Below are 17,625 nucleotides of genomic sequence, written 5' to 3' on the forward strand. Positions count from 1 at the left end.
ATTCTGAACCAGACTTCAATTTGTAAAGACAGATTATAAAAAAAATTAAATTCAATTAATGTGTTCAGTACATAAATCTCACTGTACATAACAGTAAAATGATTATGTGAGAAAATGGTTTTTAAAAGAATATGAAGTTCAACACTCAAAGCTTAAAAGTACATGAACCCTACAATATCATTCCCATGATCAACAATTAAAAAAAATCTCATGCATATTAACTTTCTTACAACCATTACATTTTACTAATCTAAATCTAAAGCCATGAATACAACTTAGGTATCAGACTGTATATTTGAGGAATTTATAACTAAACAAACAACAACAAAGAGATACAATTACATGGATTTTATTGTAAAATCACTTAAAGAGCAGATGCTTTTACATGGTAGAATAGTTTGTCCTATTTCCTTACCCAGACTTAGTAATATGGATCATAAAGTTAGTGCTGACAAATGCCACATATGCGTCTTGTTTTCCCAAGTAAATACAAATACTATAAACTACCAACACAGTTGGATAGAAAATATATCTATGCTATGGAAATGTCAAAAATACACAATACATGCATTTTGTCTGCAACATCGCATGGTAGCTGTAAAAAGTTAAGAAATACCCACTTATTACTTTATGTGTGATATTTTTTTCTGGTTTTTTTTAATTGGATGGTCCTCCTATCTTTATTTTACTCAGTCTATGGGAAAGAAGGAGATTTTTACCTTCTAAGACTGAATTGCAGATCAATTACATTACACTCAAAGTAGAAAAAAATTCTATATGTTTAAAATAGTAATTTACTCAAATATACAACATTCAAGAAAGAATCAAATTTCTATTTATTGAAGAGTTTAATGAACTGCCAAAATTGCAATCTGCTTCTGTAGTTCAAGTCCTCAAATCAATTTCCACCTAATGAGAAAACAGCTTCTATAGTCTTGGACCTTAATCTGTTCCTTAGGAACTACTAGGAAAATAAAAATATTGACTTGTTCAATATAGGCTTCTGAGAGCTGTTGTTCATATGAACAGTAGGAATAAATTTAGCTAACCCTACTATCTCAACGAAGGTTTTGTAGTTATTAGCTGCTTCTTGTTTTTCATGTCATCTTACTGGAGTCAAAATACACAATTTTTATATAACGTATTTTGACAACACTATTTATAAACTATAAATAAGGTTTTTTTTAATTCTCAAATACATCCCCAAATTATTTCACTATCAAAATGTGTACAATAAAAAAATATTCTGTATCACAATGAACTGGAGACATTTTAAAATATCCTTTCAGGTACACAGTGTCTCTCTGGAGATCTAGAAAGACAAAAAATTCTCTAGCCCACAAAAGTTATAGAAATTTCTTTATATTTTCCAGTTTATTTATATAGGGTCTGGACTAGTGTCTCAAGGCCCAGTAGCATGAAGGTCCATCAGGAATCTGGAAACTCTTTCATCCAAATTGCCTTGACAGGATTCTGGTAAGGACGTTTTTTAAAAATTATTTTGCTTTAGGCTCCCTCAAGCCGCCTTTTACCATCCTCTCCATTATGTGACAACTATTTAAAGCAAGTCATATGCATGTGGCATTATTTGTGACAGGCATAATAAACTATTTACTTGGGAACAAAGCAACCATCCTCAAACTAGCATTTTCAATAAGAACGCTTCTAATGCATATCAATTAACAAGGAATCTTTGTCAATTACCTTTTTTTTTTTGCGGGGGGGGGCGGGGGGCGTGACTGAGAAATTGTTTGGTTGCTATTTAACTCCAAGCAGGCTTGAACATAAATATTTTCCTGCATTGTGATCCGAAAACCAGAAGACAATTTACATCACAATTGGATTGCCATTTTGGTCCTGCTGGACTTCTCAGTGGTTTTGAGGTATCTCAGAGTGTTTTGGGGGTACAGTACCATCAGCACTCTGATAAAATGCAACTTGCTCACCTCAGACCATGTAAATTCCGTCTCTATTTTGTAAGAACGCTCATCAATATTGTCGGCTGTGTACACCAGAGCTACCTCATCCCCAACCACAGGCAAACAGGTCTGCTGATGTATACACGTTGTGACAGGATGCTCTCTTTTCCTCTAGGTAAAGACCCTTGGTATAATTTCTATAGAAAGAATGTGTTACGCATAGTATGAAAGTGTTTTTCCAGCTGTGCTATTTGTGCAGAAAGCTGCACAACCTTTCAACTGCAACACATGCATTGGTGACCACAGAGCTCTATTACTGTAATTCTCCCGTAACAGGGCTTCCAGCAGTGCCTGTCACTTTCAGCTTGTTCAGAATACAGTGGTGCATTTGCCCACCCTGCATTCTTTACACTGGATGTTTATAAAATGGCAGATTTAGTTTAAGCAGACTCTGTTCCTTTTTAAAATGGTAACAGTTAAGAAATTTCCTTCTTGCGTGTTAACCCAATAGCATCTGGGCAGTCACAACCCCTTCTAGGTCATCACATCTTAAATCAGCAGGAAATCAAGCTTTCGTGGTGATGAGTCTACCATGTGGGACTTGCTAAGCAACTCTCTCATTCATTTCTACATGGCACCACAGTGCTGGAGCCTTATGTATTACTCTCCATTTTTTCATATGGCTGCCGCCTCTATTTTTCCTGCATATGCAAAATTCACAGGACATTTAAAAAAAATATTGTTTTACTATAAAGTATAGGGCTGTCTATTAATCGCAGTTAACTCATGCGATTAACTCAAAAAAATTAATCGCGATTAATCGCACTTATAACAATAGAATACCAATTAAAATTTTTGAGTGTTTTTCTACATTTTCAATATTGATTTCAATTACAACATAGAATACAAAGTGCAGTGTTCACTTTATATTTTTTATATTATAAATATATGCACCGTAAAAATGATAAAAGAAATTGTATTTTTCAATTCACCTCATATAAGTACTGAAGTGTAATCTCTTTATCATGAATGTAACTTACAAATACACGGTTTTTTTGTTACATAACTGCACTCAAAAACAAAACAGTGTAAAACTTTACAGCCTAAAAGTCCACTCAGTCCTACTTCTTATTCTGCCAATTGCTAAGACAAGTTTGTTTACATTGATAGAAGATACTTCTCCCTACTTATTATTTACATCACCTGAAAGCAACAACAGGCATTCACATGGCACTTTTGCAGCTGGCATTGCAAGGTATTTACATGTGAGATATGTTAAACATTCGTATGCCCCTCCATGCTTCAGCCATCATTCCAGAGGACATGCTTCCATGCTGATGAAGCTTGTTAAAAAAAAAATTATGTGTCAATTAAATTTGTGACTGTACTACTTGGGGGGAGAACTGAATGTCTCCTGCTCTGTTTTACCCGCATTCTGCATATATTTCATGTTATAGCAGTCTCAGATGATGACCCACCACATGTTCGTTTTAAGAATACTTTCACAGCAGATTTGACAAAATGCAAATAAGGTATCAATATGAGATTTCTAAAAATAGCTACAGCACTCGACCCAAGGTTTAAGAATCTGAAGTGCCTTCAAAATCTGAGAGGGACGAAGTGTGGAACATGCTTTTAAAAGTCTTAAAAGAGCAAAAGCAGCAAAGAGTCCTGTGGCACCTTACAGACTAACAGACATATTGGAGCATGAGCTTTCATGGGTGAATACCCACTTCGTGGGATGCATTCGACGAAGTGGATATTTACCCACGAAAGTTCATGCTCCAATATGTCTGTTAGTCTGTAAGGTGCCACAGGACTCTTTGCTGCTTTTACAGATCCAGACTAACAAAGCTACCCCTCTGATACTTAAAAGAGCGACATTCTGTTGCGGAAACTACAGAACCCAAACCACAAAAAGAAAATCAACCTTCTGCTGGTGGCATCTGACTCAGATGATGAAAATGAACACGTGTCAGTCCACACTGCTTTGGATCGTTATCAGCATGGAAGCATATCCTCTGGAATGGTGGCTGAAGCATAAAGGGACAAATACATCTTTAGTGCATCTGGCACATAAATATCTTGCAACATCGCTACGACAGTGCTATGCAAACGCCTGTTTTCACTTTCAGGTGAGATTGTAAACAGGAAGCAGGCAGCATTATCTCCTGCAAATTGTAACCAACCTTGTTTGTCTGAGTGATTGGCTGACTAAGAAGTAGGACTGAGTTGACTTGTAGGCTCTAAAGTTTTACATTGGTTTTATTTTTGAATGCAGTTATTTTAATAAATAATTCTATATTTGTAAGTTCACCTTTCATGACAAAGAGATTGCACTACAGTACTTGTATGATGTGCTTTGAAAAATACAATTTCTTTTATCATTTTTACAGTGCATATATTTGTAAAAAAAAATAAATATAAAGTGAGCATTGTACACTTTGAACTGCAAAAGGATGCTATAGTTTCATGTGTGACCAGTTATCCTCATATTTTCTCCAAGCCTTTTTATTAGAATCATTTTTTCCATTAATGCAGTAGTAAAGAGCTCACTATGCCAGTCTGCGTATGAGGGAGGAATTGCAGATTTCCATTTTCTCAAAGTAAGTTTTTTGGTCAATTTGCAATCCATAAATTCTTAATGTTAACCGGTAATACCATCCAGCACCTGTAAAATACACAACCTCAGGGAAGGAAAGGTAGCAACACTTAAAAGATTTTGAGAGAGAACTGAATATATTGTTCTAGAACAACATGCCTTTAGGTATAGTGGATGTGTGAAAAGTTGGCATATGATTGAGTCTATCGCCAACACTCACTGTTCATTGCTAATCTAGCCTTACGGTACGCCAGATCGGCGGGTAGTGATCAACCTATCGCGGATCAATTTATTGCATCTAGTATAGATGCAATAAAATAGATCCCAGATTGCTCTGCCGTTGACTCCAGAACTCCACCACGGCGAGAGGCGGAAGCGGAGTCGACGGGGGAGCAGCAGCGGTTGACTCGCCGCCGTTGACATGGCCAGATAAATCGACCTAAGTTACACCAACTTCAGCTACGCTATTTGCATAGCTGAAGTTGCGTATCTTAGGTCGACTCCCCCGCCTCCCAGTGTAGACGTAGCCTTAAATAAACATTACGGGGTTAAGTAGCATCTGTTTGATATCTTGTTCTAGAAGAATCATAAGGATAAAGAACTTGAAGAATCTTTCACATTAAGCCAGATGTCCTCCCAGGATTCTGTTGTGATAGTAAGGCTAAGTCTTTTTCCCACTTCTCTTTGAGATGGAGATTGAGAGGGTAACACAAAGCATTAAGCCACCCTGTCATAAACAGATAGCTAAGGGTTAACGTCTCTTTCACCTGGAAAGGAATAATCTGAACCACCTGACCAGAGGACCAATCAGGAAACAGGATTTTTTTCAACTCTGGGTGGAGGGAATTGTGTGTCTGAGTTCTTTGTCTTCTGCCTGCCTCTCTCTCAGCTTTGAGAAGTGATTTCTATTTCCTGCTTTCTAATCTTCTGTTTCCAAGTTGTGAGTACAGAGATCATAAAAACAATAAGGTTTATTGTTTTTCTTTTGTATTTACATGTTTGTAGTTGCTGGAGTGCTTTGAATTGTATTCTTTTTGAATAAGGCTGTTTATTCATATTTCTTTTAAGCAATTGACTCTGTATTTGTCACCTTGATACAGAGAGACCATTTTTATGTATTTTTCTTTCTTTTTATATAAAGCTTTCTTTTTAAGACCTGTTGTAGTTTTTCTTTACTGGGGAACTCCAGGGAATTGAGTCTGTACTCACCAGGGAATTGGTGAGAGGAAGAAGTCAGAGGAAAATCTGTGTGTGTTAGATTTACTAGTTTGACTTTGCATACCCTCTGGGTGAGGGGGGAAAGAGAGATTGACTCTCGGTAATTCTGTTCCCCAGGCTGGGAACGGGGAGGGTGGAATCCCTCTGTTTAGATTCACGGAGTTTGCTTCTGTGTATCTCTCCAGGAACACCTGGAGGGGGGAAGGGAAAAAGGATTATTTCCCTTTGTTGTGAGACTCAAGGGATTTGGGTCTGGGGGTCCCCAGGGAAGGTTTTCGGGGGGGACCAGAGTGCCCCAAAACGCTCTAATGTTTTGGGTGGTGGTAGCAGTACCAGGTCCAAGCTGGTAACTAAGCTTGGAGGTTTTCATGCTAACCCCCATATTTTGGACGCTAAGGTTCAAATCTGGGACTAGGTTTTGACACACCCATAAGCAATTTCTACAAAGCCTCTGTTTCCATATTTCTTAACATGTTCTTCTAGAGATAAGAATGTTGAAACAGACCAATTGCCCCCATCTTTGCATGAATCCTTGAGCATAGCCACTGGAAGAAGGAACTCAAACAGTGGTAGCTGATATTAGTTACACTTGAATTTGTAGGAATGCAGTCTATCATCCTGTATTAGATCTTTAATTTTTATTAAACCTTTTTCTATCCAAATTTTCTTAAGCATGGAGTTGGCCTTGATCCTGATGCATGGATTATTGCAGGAGATGATGATGGCTAGCAAACGTAATGCAGCATCATCTGCTGAGCACCCAGGGTTTTGAGTTCAATCCTTGAGGGGGCCATTCTGTGTGACAGTTGTTTGTGTTTCTCCTTGATGCAAAGCCACCCCTTTTGTTGATTTTAATTCCCTGTAAGCCATGTTGCCAGTCACCCCTCCCTCTGTCAGAGCAATGGCAGACAATTGTTTCGCGCAAAACCAGGCGAGGAGGCAACAGCAGCACAATGACGAGAGGGACATGGTCATAGACTTCTCACAAAGTACGGGCCGGGCAATGTGCTCCAGCAATGTGCACGTCATGCTGATGAGCTCTGCACGAGCTCTGCAAACACACTGCCCAAACAGGAATAGGGCCTTTTTCTGTATACCTTGCCAGTGCATCTGAGTGGACGAGAGCTGAGGAAGCGTTGTTCCAGGTCAGCCATAAAAATGTTGGCATATTGTGGGGCCATGCGGGTGCCCATAGCAGTGCCATTGGTCTGGAGGTATACATTGTCATCAAATTTGAAATAGTTGTGTGTGAGAATAAAGTCACAGAGCTGAGCAACCAGTTGTGCTGTGGCATCACCAGGGATACTGTTCCTGACAATTTGTATTCCATCTGTGTGTGGGATGTTTGTGTACAGAGCCTCTACATCCATGGTGGCTAGGATGGTGTTTTCTGGAAGGTCACCAATGCACTGCAGTTTTCTCAGGAAATCAGTAGCATCATGAAGATAGCTGGGAGTGCTGGTGGCATAGGGTCTGAGTAGAGAGTCCACATATCCAGACAGTCCTTCAGTGAGAGTGTCAATGCCGAGATGATGCGGCGTCCAGGATTTCCGGGTTTATGGATCTTGGGTAGTAGATAGAACAACCCCAGTCGGGGCTATACGGGTATGTTGATTTGTTCCGGTGTTAGTGTAGGGAGTGTCCTGAGTAGATGGTGCAGTTTCTTAGAGTATTCCTCAGTGGGAACTGAGGGAAGTGGCCTGTAGAATTTGGTATTGGAGAGTTGTCTGGTAGCCTCCTTTTGGTAGTCAGACCTGTTCATGACGACAACAGCATCGCCTTTATCAAAACCTCTTGTCACTCAGTATGCATGGCACTAGGACTATTCTTCTCAGCCTGCTGTTCTCTTCTGATTCAGAGAGACAGGAAATGGTTGGAACCACCAGATTCCTCACCACTGAGGAGAAAAGCACTATTTCGTTTAAGGTGAAACCACCACTTAATGCAGTCTTCCGTCAGTGATGCTGTTTTCACTTTGCAGAGGGAAGAGACTGCTGAGCTCTGGGTGGTGCAGTTGCTGTAAAAAAAACACTTAAGTTGCCCATTCTCTGAAGCAGCCCCCTTCCTGAAGCACATATTCAGCTACTGTAAGAAGAGAAATTTGAGAAGCAAAGACACCAAAACTCTACATTCCATGTGGCCCCGACCTTAAATTCCAGGGATATCAGTGAATCTGGTGCCTTATAATACAAGTGCAACTAGAGAAAGATGGTCAACTTTCAGGAAGGACCTGGTTTGGTGTGACACCAGAGTCTCAGGAATGCAAGATGGGGTGATGCTGTTAACAGACCAACTCTAGAGACATAGCATGTAAACTGGATTCTCAGTATACTTAATAAAGATTTCTTTCCTACAACGTTGCATCCCAGCTGCATCACTTAGTCTGATGAAATACAATGGCAGTGAAGAGATATCAACTATTCAGAGACACCAACACACTCAGAGTTTCATAATGTACAGCCTTTGTTAGAGATGCCTCCATGTCTAGGAAGATAGCAACCCCCAGAGCCACAGCCTGCGTGCATTTTCTGGAAATATATTAGGACTTGAAGCTGCTGCACTGACCTAAATAAGGAAGACCATAGTGAACCCCAAACAACCTGATGTGCATTAAAAATTAGATAGAATTCATGCAACATGATGTCATAGATTCTACAATGCAGAGTCCAATGGGACAACGTTAACACTTGCTATTTGCAAGAGTGTATGTTGCACTTACATTGAGTTACATTCTTATCATACTTAAATATACAAGGATTTTGTTCCTTTGCAAACATGACCAGAGTCAGAAACCAACCCACAACAAAAATGCACAACCAAGCTGTTGTTCACAGCAGCAGTGAATGGCTTGGTTTGTACTGAAATGGAAATGTCCCCAATTTAGAAAGGTGATAAATCATAGCAAGATTTGTAATTGAAGAAATCTTAAAAGTCCTTTTACAGTATGGGTTTTTGGGAGGCCTGAAATTGACAAGTTTCAGAGAAGCAGCCGTGTTAGTCTGTATCCGCAAAAAGAACAGGAGTACTTGTGGCACCTTAGAGACTAACAAATTTATTTCAGCATGAGCTTTCCTGAGCTACAGCTCACTTCTTCAGATGCATAGAATGGAACACACAGACAGGAGATATTTATACATACAGAGAACATGAGAAGGTGGAAGTATGCATACCAACAGGAAGAGTCTAATCAATTGAGATGAGCTATCATCAGCAGGAGAAAAAAAACTTTTGAAGCGATAATTAAGATGACCCATAGAAGGTGTCAGGAGAACTTAACATAGGGAAATAGATTCAATTAGTGTAATGACCCAGCCATTCCCAGTCTCTGTTTAGGCCTGAGTTAATTGTATCTAATTTGCATATTAATCAAGTTCAGCAGTCTCTCTTTGGAGTCTGTTTTTGAAGTTTTTTTGTTGCAAAATTGGCACCTTCAAGTCTGTCACTGAGTGGTTAGAGATGTTGAAGTGTTCTCCCACTGGTTTTTTAATGTTATGATTCTTGATGTCAGATTTGTGTCCATTTATTCTTTTGCGTACAGACTGTCCGATTTGGCCAATGTACATGGCAGAGGAGCATTGCTGGCACATGATGGCATATATCACATTGGTAGATGTGCAGGTGAACGAGCCCCTGATGATGTGGCTGATGTGATTAGGTCCTATGATGGTGTCACTTGGATATGTGGATAGAGCAGGCATCGGGCTTTGTTGCAAGGATAGGTTCCTGGGTTAGTGTTTATGCTGTATGGTGTGTGGTTGCTGGTGAGTATTTGCTGAGGCAACCTGAAGAGACTGCTGAACTTGAATTAATATGCAAATTAGATACAATTAACTCAGGCCTAAACAGAGATTGTGAATGGTTGGGTCATTACACTAATTGAATCTACTTCCCTATGTTAAGTTCTCCTGACACCTTCTATGGGTCATCTTAATTATCGCTTCAAAAGTTTTTTTTCTCCTGCTGATGATAGCTCATCTCAATTGATTAGACTCTTCCTGTTGGTATGCATACTTCCACCTTCTCATGTTCTCTGTATGTATAAATATCTCCTGTCTGTGTGTTCCATTCTATGCATCTGAAGAAGTGAGCTGTAGCTCACGAAAGCTCATGCTGAAATAAATTTGTTAGTCTCTAAGGTGCCACAAGTACTCCTGTTCTTTTTTCTAAAATTGACAATGTCACTTCATTCGTATAAGATAGATCTTATTCCTCAAGAACAGTTCATGGGCCTTGGCCTTTATTTCAGTAGAACTACTTTAAGAATAAGGTACAGCTCAAGGTAAATAAGGATATCAGAATCTAGCCCAAAGTCTTTGTAGTCCTGGAAAGTTCAGGACATCTGAGCTAGCACAGTAAATAACCCACTGATTTTCCCTAGCACCAGTGCAGAAGAAGCCCTTGTTACATTGTTGCATATTATCATGGGATGCTCTGCTTACCGCTGGGTGGCACCCCTTCTGGCAATTTTGAGGATTAGCAACATCCAGTTCAGCACCCCATTTCTTCTCTTGCACCATTGCAGCTCTTCTCTTGCTCACAGTCAAGCTACAGCTGCTCCATGACTCTGCCCTCTGGCCAAGTCATGTGATTTTCCTTCCGAGGGGGGAGGGTGGGTCTTTCAAAGTCTCTCTGCACCAGCAGTGTCAGGCAGTCCTCTAACTATGTCACTCAAGCAGTCTTCCCATTTACTACGCCTAGCAATACCACTCTGCAGTGAATGGTAAGGGAACCCAGGCCTGCCCTTTACTGAGGGTTCCAGTCCAGGGCCCTATACCATGCAGCTAAGGTCTAGAATTTCACCAATCCTAGCGTTGTCTACTTCCGACCATACTTCTTTAAGCTTCTCCTTCATCAGCCTTTCTAGTCAGATCCCTCTCTATTAGGCAAACCCTTTCCCAAGGGCTCCTATCCCACCTTCTTCTTCCTTACCTCTCAGAGAGAGAGAGAGAGAGAGAGAGAGAGACAGACAGACAGACTGCAGGCTTCCTCCCTGCAGTCCGAGTGTTGCCAGCGTCCTGGCTTTATAGAAGCCCTGGCTATTCCCTCATGGGTTAGCTTCCCTCTAACTAGCAACCTAAATCTACCTCATTTGCAGCATAATTGGTTGATTGAGACCAGCTGGCCTAATTCCACTCTCTCAGGGCCAGTGTAGGCAGCACATCCCATCACACACTCTATCAATGCAGAGAAGGGAAAATCAGACATCTTAAAGTAAGTGCTGCCTATTTCCATGGCATTCATGCCATATCTTTTAATTCTACATACATTCTTTCCAGTATCTTTTATCTGCTTCTTTAAATTCATAGATTCCAAGGCCAGAAGGGACCATCAAGAGTTCTGTACTGTGTGGTATAGCAAATTGCGCACACACAAAAAAATCACATGAAAGAAGGCATTTAGCCAAGCTATCTTGTCCAGTGACATTGTATAAGAGCTGTAATATTGCCGGAGTGACCAGCAGGTCAACAGCTGACTTTTTAGGGTATAAAACAAACAGAATAGCTTAATGCAGAACCTGCCTCTACTGATTGCTTTTGGAAGGCGAGTGCAGGTAAACCTACAAGTTGCTTTGCTTTTTAAAAATAGTTAATTTGCCACCTTCTATGTATTAGTTGTATCAAGTCAGCTTTCTTCTGAACTTGTTTAATTTTTTACAAATAAACTGGAATTTCCCATCTTTTCCAGGGACTACTTAGTTAAATGGAAAGGAAGATCTTGTACTCTTCAGAATGTTTCTGGAACTGACACTGCAATTCTCTGTAAATCTTTTGGGCAATTTTCAGAGACTGAATGCTGGAGAGAGGGATAGCTCAGTGGTTTGAGCATTGCTTTACTAAACCCAGGGTTGTAAGTTCAATCCTCAAGGAGGGCCACTTAGGAATCTGGGGCAAAATCAGCACGTGGTCCTGCTAGTGAAAGCAGGGGCTGGACTCAATGACCCTTCCCTTACAATTCTATGAGATAGGTATATCTCCATATATTATAAATCATTTTAGGGGGAGGCGTAGCTCAGTGGTTTGAGCATTGGCCTACTAAACCCACGGTTGTAAATTCAATCCTTGAGGGGCCTACTTAGGGGTCTGGGGATTGGCCCTGCTTTGAGCAGGGGGTTAACCTAGATGATCTCTTGAGGTCACTTCCAACTCTGCCATTCTAAGATTGAGTGAAGGAAATCCATTAAAAGAATGTCAAATTTTTAATTATGATTTTGCATGTGAAAACTGTTAGTACATACAGTGTTCCTTTAGTAAATACACTACAGGAATTATCTACTAGGCAAAATGGAGCAGGGGGTGTTAAAAGGTTCTCCCATTTTTATTTTAATCAAACTTTTTTTTCCTCTCTTTCTCCTTTTAAATAAATTACAAGTATGAGAGTACAGTCCAAAGATAAAATGTTTTGACAAAGTAAAGACATTTTTGTTTGGCATAAAAACAATGAGAAAATCTTGAGATCATCTTTTTTTCTTTATTAGTATAACTTGACATATTTAGGATCATTTTACCTGAATATTTGACCCCAAGGTTAGTATAAAATATGGTTCCATAAAGAAAAAAAATTAATTTCCATCATATGAATACAACCATATCACCATATGGTTCTACATCAGCGGTGGGCAGTATGCAGTCCACAGGCCGTATGCAGCCCATCAGAGTAATATGTTTGCAGGCCATGAGTCATTTTGCTGACATTGACCATCCTCAGACACTACCCCTGCAGCTCCCAGTCCCTTTGCCTGTAGGCACCACTTCCCACAGCTCCCATTGCCCAGGAACAGAAAACTACAGCCACTGGGAGCTGTGGGGGGCAGTGCCTGCGGACAGTCAACCTCAACAAAATGTCTCGCGGCCCGCAATCAGATTACCCTGTTGGCCTGCAGGTTGCCCACCACTGTTGTATGTCGTACTGGAGAAATAGTACTATAGAAATCAGATAATCTTTTACCTGGATACTGTTAGGATCTTTATCTGAACAGGGAATATAAAAATAATTGCCATATTGAGAAAATGTTTATAAAATTGTTGCAAATACTAGAAACAAAGAATAGCAATGGTAAAGTTCATTTTTAATGTATTAGTATTTTCTTACAGTTACAGTGCATAAGTATATCTGTGGCATCTGGACAACTCTAAATGTAGTAATGAAAAGTAATCTGATCTGATTAGCCAATTAAATATAGTTCAAACAGTCATTAGACCATTTACTGCTAGTGAGTTTCTTAATTATGTTTCTCAAATTTTATTAGGTTTTCCAATAATAAAATGTATCAAGTACAATACTGTTCTTTTAGCCACTGGGGATATCTTTCGTAAGAGCATCCTATTAAGTTATCTTTTTAAAAATCTGAGCTCCTTAAAGTGGTTCCAATAATGTAACAGCCAATACTGTTGCCTTAGTCTGATTCTCTCAGTTCTTCAGTTCCTGTGCTAGATACAGGAAAGGACAGGGAATAGGTGGTTTTAAGACAGATCTGTGCCTCCCTAATTCTAGGCCCAGTCCCCAGTGCAATTTAAGAGTAAAGACAGATCTGTTCAAAATGGCTTTAACTTGTAACAGCCTTCTATGAGCTGCAGTGCCAGCACCGGCTAGCTGAAGTGAAGTGTGCTCCAGTCTAATACCATCTTTTCCTAGGCAATCCCAATGAGGTATAATTATAGGTTAGAATTAGAATACCTACAAGAAGGATCAGGAAGGAAACAGCATAGACCCATTACATTTTCTTTATAACAACAATGGAACTCCATCATAATGGGTTTTCTTCCATGATCTTTTAGTCTCCCTTTACACTGGCTGCTGTAAGGGAGTACTGGGTTTTCTGTCTTTTGTATTATTAATATAAACTGTCTCTACTACAGTAAAGAAAATACATATCTTCCATTAAAAATAAATAGATGTCAAACAATTTAAATAGAGTTTTCAGACCATAAACATTTAATTCAACTGTCAGGGCACAATTCTATAATTTTATGAGCAGCAGCTGATTTGAAAAACATTTACACCATTAGTTCCTTGTTCAGCAAAATGCATGGCTTCCAATCTCATATAAAACCAAATTAAGGAAAATAGCTTTTCTGATCAGACCCATGATTAGAAGAGGCTTTAAAAACAATTACTGTATTCTGTTCCAATGAGTACTCGCTTCTCTTTCCTCATAGTCCTTATCTTTACTATGCTAATACCTAATATATCACCTAACTCTTACATAATACCTTTCATCAATAGATCTCAACATATGTCACAATCTTTAATGTGTTTATCCTCACAACATGATGTAGGGAGGTATTATCAATGTACATGAAAGACCCTTCTTCCACAGTATCCACAAGATGTCACCATTGTCAAAAAAAATACCATACACAGTATAACATTGCATGTTCTTTTTGTCTGAACCAGACAAAAGATTTTTGTAATAAACTGACAGCTTGATTCAGACAATATAGTCCAACAGAATAACTCCCATGTGTATATGGATTGAACAAACTAAACAAAACAGGATGTGCAAGCAAGAGATAACAGGAAGTTATTTCTAAGAAGGATAGAATGTATGGATTTACAATGGATAAAGCAATGCCTTTACAAGTTTTCAGGAAATTACCAAATATTTAAAGTACTTGGTAAAGCAGCAGAAATGGTAAGGCATCAGACAGCTTTTACAGATGCCAACTTAGTTAGAAGGTACTGAAAAGTTTATGAATTGTAGAAAAGAGCATTTAGAAGTAAGAAATGATTAAACAAAATATAGTGCTTTCAAATATCACCAGGTTGAAAGAATGGCAGAAAGAATTGTGAAGAACATTAAAGAAAACCACATTAGAACATTGGGAACATACAAAACAAAGAGAAAAATTCATCAAAGACTTCAAGGACTTTGAGAAAAAAATAATCACTGAACAAATTATTGTCTATTAGCCTACTTACTGCAAGAATGAATGGTTTGGCGAGATGACTGCTAGATGAAGAGAATATGATAAGAAAACGGAGTTAGGATTTTAGATTTATCGCTTCCTTCTGCTGGAAAAGGTGCCACACAGATCTACCCAGAAAATTGATTTTGCTGAACTGGCAATTTTCAGTTTCATGTTCATTGTCTGTCAGTGATTCAGTATCACATATACTAAGTGCAAGTAAACTAGTGATTTTCTAACTCCTAGTTCTACAATTTCACTTGGACTACACAAGAATGAACCTGGATGCTTCCTTTCTTATGCATCATTATCAATAATAAAGGTTCTACAGGCCTCAGTAACATCTGTGCCAATCAACCTGTCTTCAGAGCATGCCCTGAATGATCCCATTGTAACTCTATTGCCTTAAATAGATTTACAAGGCAGTATTGATAGACATTTACAAAACAGTACTGTACACTATTCACAAAAAGAATTTAACACATCTCATTCTCTCTTCGGTGTACTGGCTGAGTGCTAACAGGAGTAAAAATTAGTAAATTATTTGTGTCACTCAAGTAACAAACAATGACCACCAATATATGCAGGACCAGATCTGTTATATGGAGTAATTTTAACCATACCTTTTCAAGAGAAAAAAACAGAAATTTAAACAAGAAAGAAGCTAATCCTGCTAGGATTGTTAAGAGGCCTTTAGACTAAAGGTAACATTTTCAAACCTATCTAGATGACTTAGGAGCCTATGTCCCATTTTCATAAGTGAATTATGTACTTGAAATATAAAACACTGACTTTGAATGGGAAAATAATAATTCAGAAAGGAAAAAAACATAGGATCCATAAGGAATAAAAAAAATATGAAAAAAAGAGAAGTTAAGCATCTTTAAAGACAGCTATCTCCTTAGCCTAATATATTCAAAAGTTTGGAGGGATTCATTATTATTTATACTTAAGTAACCTGTCTGCTCAGATAGGCACTCTGTCCCGCTCTGGTGGTGACTAGGCCAGCTAGAGATTGATGAGCCTGTTATAGTCTTGGCTAAGAGACATGTCTTTATTTCAGCTCATGTAGTAGAGGTTTGTGCATTTGGCTCTAGAGATCACAGGTTTGATCCCTCCTGATGACATCCAAGGTGGTCGGCGTTACACTCATTAGTACAAAGAGGCGAATGCTGCTTCATGCAGAAGGTTAAACTAGATGACCCAGAAGGTCTTTTCAGTTCCATCATGTTTGATTTTACAATAAACTCACTCATAAGTCAAATAGTAAACTTCAGGTAAAATTACCTGCCTTTGATTTCACTAAAATAAACCTGGTTCCCAAAGTACATTTAGATCCAGATACAATTCTTGAGCTTATTTGGAAAGTGTATTTTTTAAATTAACTGTTTACATTTATTTTTTAAAGATTTATATTTGCATAGCAGATAAGATACATAAATGAGGGCTCTTCTTTCACATAGATTTGATTCTAAGACATAAATATATATATATAAATAACTTACCTTGCCAGCTATCATTGCACACACACAGCTTCTCGCCTGTCAGATCACAGTAGCCATGATCTGGGCTCCCACAGTTAGCTTTACAGTATGGAATATCACACGCTTCGCCTTTCCAATATTTGTCACACTCACAGTACACTTGGCTTGGAATGGAAACACTAGTTGTACACTTCCCATGCCCTGAGCAATTGTTAGGACAGGAATTAATGCTGTAAAAATAAATATATAAAATAAGGCAACAAAGAAACGAGAGAGCTGGGTAGAGCTTTTCATACGACACATTACAATAACAATTTGCATTTGCAGTATACAGCTCCTTTTATTTGAAAATCTCCAATCACTGATACAAATGTAGCAAATATAATCACCATTTTACAGACAGGAGATCTGAGATGCACTAAGGTTAAATTACTCACTCGGCTTACACAGAGTGACAGAATCAGAACTGAGGCCTCCTTGTGCTGCACTATGCAGGACTGACTTTGCACCAAGAACTGAATCTAAACTTCACAATCAAAGGTCCATGAAGAAGGAATAACACAAAGGCTAAAATTATTTAGACATTGTTTAACTAGTTATTTATATTCTAAATAAAATCAATGTTACCTTTTAAATAACCAGTGGAGGGTAACAGAAGTTGTTTTATACAGGGCCAGCTCCAGTTTTTTTGCCACCCCAAGCGGTGAAAGGAAAAAAAAAAAGATAAAATTGCAATCAGTGGCACTTCGGCAGCAGCTTTACCACGCCGCTTCGTTTTTTGGCAGCAATTCGGCAGCCGGTCCTTCCGGAGGGAGTGAGAGGCCCGCCGCCGAATTACCGCCTAAGACCCGGATGTGCCACCCCTTTACATTGGCCACACCAAGCACCTGCTTCCTGCGCTAGTGCCTGGAGCCAGCCCTGGTTTTATATTATCCTTCCAATAAAGTTAACCCTGTGGTGTGTGGAAGCCTCTGTTTCTGTAATTTGCTTTCTGCTTCAACTCAGTTTTGGATCTTCCCTACATTTATTTTGTTAACAGTATAAAGTGTTTCCATCATGTCTGCCAGGATGGCTTTTTCATATGCTTTAATATAGTTTCTTATTTTTTTTCTCACAACCGTAAAGCCATGATACAAAGCCCATTATAAAATATTTATAATTAAATGCGCCTGTGCTGAGCAACAAATTAAAGTAAAATAGCTTTCCTCCCGCCCTCCCATCCTTCCAAAATTAATGGTTTTAAAGTTTAATTAGTGCTAGTGAAAAGGGCCAGATTGACAGCAGTGATGTGGCATTCACAAGGAAGAAAAAGATCTGGAACAGAAGGTGCCTTTCATCTCCTTGCTGCTGTGGTGACTGTGAAAGCAGTAAATCTTGCTCATTGTGTATTGCCAGGCCCGATACAGTGACTAAATAACCAGGCTGCTTCCTTTATCTTCTTTAGATGGTTCAGTACCAACAACGTTATTTCTCTATTCTCCCACTTGAGAAAGATT

General features: G+C 38.9%; 1 protein-coding gene across 5 annotated transcripts in view; it reads right to left on the reverse strand.

Moving 5' to 3' along the window:
* The window catches only part of ATRNL1 (attractin like 1), a 1,010,697-nt gene that overhangs the window by 865,285 nt on the left and 127,787 nt on the right, over positions 1-17,625 (reverse strand). For all 5 annotated transcript variants that reach the window (XM_050958929.1, XM_050958927.1, XM_050958928.1 and 2 more), the window contains exon 5: positions 16,151-16,359. In XM_050958929.1, the coding sequence (XP_050814886.1) occupies positions 16,151-16,359 (209 nt within the window). The remainder of the gene's footprint in view (positions 1-16,150; positions 16,360-17,625) is intronic.

This window comes from Gopherus flavomarginatus, chromosome 6, assembly GCF_025201925.1.
Source record: "Gopherus flavomarginatus isolate rGopFla2 chromosome 6, rGopFla2.mat.asm, whole genome shotgun sequence".
Classification (NCBI taxonomy): domain Eukaryota; kingdom Metazoa; phylum Chordata; order Testudines; family Testudinidae; genus Gopherus; species Gopherus flavomarginatus.